Source organism: Convolutriloba macropyga, chromosome 11 (assembly GCF_964194025.1).
Source record: "Convolutriloba macropyga chromosome 11, txConMacr16.3, whole genome shotgun sequence".
NCBI lineage: Eukaryota > Metazoa > Xenacoelomorpha > Acoela > Convolutidae > Convolutriloba > Convolutriloba macropyga.
The window spans coordinates 32896857-32901283 of record NC_134478.1 but is presented as its reverse complement, the minus strand read 5'-3'; the positions used below and the strand labels follow the sequence as shown (position 1 = coordinate 32901283).

Below are 4427 nucleotides of genomic sequence, written 5' to 3'. Positions count from 1 at the left end.
AAAACACCCCATTTGCCATTCGCAGTCTACTTGGATGGACCATAACAGGCCCCATTAAATTTGACAATGACAAACCCGAAAAAAACAAACTTTCTGTCAGATAGTTTTGAGGCTTTTGATTGGGAAATGACCTTTTCAACAGAAGATGATGAAGACCCTTTAACGGAATCCGTAACCAGTTTCTAGAAAATTGACACATCTGGAACATAAAATGAAAACGAAATTTCCCTCTCCAAGAACGACCAAGGCAGTAGAAATACTTAACAACACAGTTAGACATACAGGAGAAAGATATGAAATCGGTCTCCTCTGGAGAGAAAAAGTTACCCATGAGAACAATTACCCCGTAGCAAAAGCTCAGGTCCAAAGCCTTGACAAAAAACTCAAGAAAGACAAATCCTTGAAAGATATGTATCAGAAAACACTCGACACTGACCTTGAAAAAGGATATGTCAAATCAGTGACTTTCAGTGACACTACACCCGATCGCCTCTGGTACCTACCACACCATCCTGTTACCGACCCCAATAAACCGGGAAAGGTGCGCCGTTTCTCAAACGCTGCATCAACCTCCAAAGGAACTTCACTGAATAGCAATCTTCTTGCAGGACCCGACTTACTAAACAATCTTGTCGGGCTTTTACTTCGCTTTAGAGAAAAACCTGTTGCTATCTTGGCTGATATGGAAGCCATGTTTATGTAGGTCGGCATTATAGAAACAGATCAACCCTCCATGAGATTTCTGTGGCCAACTGAGCGTAGTATAAAACTGTTCCAGTACACCCGCCTAATCTTCGGCGCTCGATGCTCGCCAACAACAGCAATTTTTGTTCTTCAAAAAACTGCTAGCGATTTCTCACCAAACCAGGCCGTTAAGGATTTAGTGTACAACAGTTTCTATATGGACGATTTTGTACACTCGTTCGAGACAATTCAAAAGGCTAAAGAGAACACAGCTCTGCTTAAGAAAACGCTTTCGAAAGGCGGGTTCAGTTTGACAAAATTTGTCTCAAACGAAAGATCCGCTATACAAGATTTTGACGACAGCAAAGAAAACGACGAAAATTGTCATCGAGTGCTTGGAGTTCACTGGAATAAGTCAACTGACAGATTATTCCACAAAAAACCATTAAAGTTTGACAACAACGGTAACAGCTATTCAATCAGGAAACTTCTGTCGCTAATCGCCTGCCTTTGTGATCCGTTAGGCACTAGAGCCCCGCTAGTAATTACACTCAAGATTATTCTACAGGATGTATGGAAAGAAGGATTAGCGTGGAATGACCCTGTGCCCCTCGAAAAACGGAATTCGATCCAAAAATGGATTGACAAATATCAATCTGCACCACTCATTGATTTTCCTTGCTGCATAAATCCCAAATCATCAGCAAATGAACTACATGAACTCCACATATTGAGAGACCCCTCGCATCTAGCTTATGGAGCTGTAGCTTTTATCAGAACTTCTTCAGAAAATGACGTTTCATGCTCGTTTCTCATAAGCAAAGCCAAGGTTGCTCCGATCAAGCAGCTCAGTATTCCTAAAATGGAGCTCCAGGCCGCAGTTCTTGGAACCTGCATCGCTAGGCTCGTTAAAACCCACCAAATCATTTTGTTCAAGGAAACAGTCTTTTGGTGTGACAGCACAGCAGTCCTAGCGTGGATTAAGAGCTCGGACAAGCTTAAAATTTACGTGTTCAACAGGGTGCGCGAATTTCACGAAAACTCATCATCTGATAGCTGGTATCAGTGGCAAGCATAACCCAGCCGATCACGTATCTCGCCGTATTGATCCAGATGAGCTGCCAAAACTTTGGCTAACTCCACCGTCGTTTTTGTTAGAACCAAAAGACAGCTGGAACAAGATACTCAGCGCGGAGAAAACAATCGTCACAACAATACAACAAGCAGTAAAAGCAATCATTGACGTCAAGAGATTCTCGAAGTGGACCAAGCTACTCAAAGCAACCGCTCAAGTCTTTCGTTTCCTGGACATAATTAAAGCCAAGCAAAAAGAGCTCTCAACTCTACGGATATTGAGAAATCGAGAAGTCATATGTTCAAAGCGTCACAACGGAACTCTTTCGGTACATCAATCTGCTTACTGAACCAGAAAAAATCTCTTTCAACGAAAGACAAACTTCTACAGCTTTCCCCTTTTCTCCAAGACCACATTTTGCGTGTTGGCGGCAGAACCAAAAGGAGTACATTGTGTTACAACACGAAACACCCAATTATTCTAAACGCAAAAGAGTTCATTACCCGGCTCTTTCTAATCGAATGCCATTGCCTGTATGCAATTTGGAACTGAATATGTGAGGAACAAGGTGCAACAAAACTTTTACGTGTTTGGTCTTCAAGACGCCCTTCGCAGTATCACCTACAGGTGCTTTGATTGCTGACGATTCAAAGGCCAAGGACTTCAACCACCTATGGCGGATCTACCCGACATCAGATTTCCACAAGACCAGTCTCATGTAGTCTTTACAAACGTTTGAAACGACTATATTGGCCCCATTACTGTTATTCAGCGGGACAAAGAAGAAAAAGCCTATATCTGCCTCTTCAATTGTCTAGTCACACAAGCTGTGCACTTGGAAGTGACAGAAGACTTAACGACAACCACTTGCATGACGGCCATCCGAAGATTTATCGCCAGACGCGGACAACCTCGACTCTTCCTCAGTGACAATGGTAGCAACTTTCTTGGAGCCAGAAAACAGATACGAAGACAACCCCTCAAACTTTACCATAAGTTCATTAGACAGAAACTAATGAACGAATCCGTCGAATGGCGTCTAAACCCTCCTTCTGCTCCGCATTTCGGTGGGGTGTGGGAGAGCTTGTTCAAATTGTAAAACGAGCTCTTCTCTTGAATCTGGGATCTGCGAAATTAAGGATAACAGTGCCAAATCGAATCAAATTGGAAAAAGAAAGACGACAATGCAACTCCCCATGACCGGGACTAGATGATCAACGTCATTTGCTCTTGTCTTGAATCTGGGATCTGCGAAGTTGACATAGGTCGTCTTCTCCACCATTGTTATCGAAACAGAGAGTCTTGTCAATGCGAGACCTTCAACACACGTTAGAAGTGACATCGAGGACGAGGACCCGTTGACACCCAATCACTTTCTGATCGGTAAAGCGTTTCCCAATGTCCCAGCGTGTGTCTTCACAGAGATTCCCACAATCCAGACGAAGGCGTGGACGCAAGTGCGACAACGACTCGAAGCAATCTGGAAAAGACTTCTAAAAGAGTACATTCCAAACCTGAACACAAGGAAGAAGTGGTTAAAGCCTGATGCCAAGTTGGAAGTGAATGACGTCGTTTGGGTTTTGGAAGAATGGAACCCAAGAGGAATTTGGCCCCTGGGACACGTTACGAGGACATTCACCGGCCCCGACAAAACAGCTAGGTCATGTGAAGTAAAAACTGCTTTAGGCCTCTTAATCCGACCAGCTGTTAAGCTTGCACATGTTTTCCCAAAAACAACCCCGGCAGGTTAGGTAGGCCCCGAGAATGTTGTCGATGTGATAATTCTTAAGTAAATTTTGCCGCCTAAATGTTGTAAACTTGATTTCGTCGACAAGTTTGAATCATAATCATCGAAAACAAGCTAAACAAAGGTGCGCGTGGCGAAACAAAAGAAATGATTGAATAAAGAAATTGAAACAAGGATCCTATTTTTGAAACAACAAAACTCGAGGAATTGAAGAAGAAAGACGACAATGGCAACTCCCCCTGACCGGGACTAGATGGCCAACGTCACAGGACGAGTAAGGTGCTGGGAATTAATGTGAAAATATTAGTGTGGGTGACATGGCCTACCTCAGCCGACAAAAATAATCAATTCGTGATTCAAACATCGAGTATTAGGTTGCTTCGAAAAGCCTTGACCAAGCAATCAAATTGAAAAAGTTTCATTTTAGAATTAAAACTGAATTCATCAACTTTATACAGCATTTTAAAGAAGATGCCTTTGTTTTTGATTTTTACATTTCTTCAAGCTGCTCAAAGATTCTTCAAACATAAGTTGACGTAAGTAGTCTTTTTATGAATTCGGAAAACAGAAGCTGAAAATGATGAAATTTTTTAAATTCCAGAAGACGTTCATCTGGAAGATCCTTTCCAATGACTGTTTTCCCCGATGTTTTTGATTACAAATTTGTGGTAGCTCCAATCTCAATTGGTCAAACTGGATTGTTTACTTAGGAGACTTAGCAAGTTATCGATATCTGCTATATAGTTCAGTTCAATCAACCTCAATCAACCTCAATTTGTTACCTAAAATAAGAATGTCTCTGGTGTGAAACCGTAATTTGATATCGAGAATTTTTATTTTGTATAGTTATCTGAAGTAGTTAGTCTTGCTGTTTGCGTAATTTCGGCATTCTTTCTATCGAACGCAGTTCTGCTTCAAGTA

General features: G+C 41.9%; 1 protein-coding gene across 1 annotated transcript; it reads left to right on the top strand.

The window, feature by feature from the left end:
- The first annotated feature begins 409 nt into the window (after positions 1-409).
- On the top strand, positions 410-3510 carry LOC142349106 (uncharacterized). The gene is made up of 4 exons (XM_075400518.1): positions 410-541; positions 704-1705; positions 2532-2831; positions 3025-3510. Exons 1-4 carry the CDS (start codon positions 410-412, stop codon positions 3508-3510), a joined length of 1920 nt encoding a protein of 639 aa, XP_075256633.1.
- The last annotated feature ends 917 nt before the right edge of the window (positions 3511-4427 follow it).

Coding starts and splice junctions, on each gene's coding strand:
- LOC142349106 (XM_075400518.1), top strand. CDS start 410: ATGTATCAGAAAACACTCGACACTGACCTTGAAAAAGGATATGTCAAA. Junction 1,706..2,531: donor AAATTTACGTGTTCAACAGG/GTGCGCGAATTT, acceptor ACTGTTATTCAG/CGGGACAAAGAAGAAAAAGC. Junction 2,832..3,024: donor CTGCTCCGCATTTCGGTGGG/GTGTGGGAGAGC, acceptor AAGTTGACATAG/GTCGTCTTCTCCACCATTGT.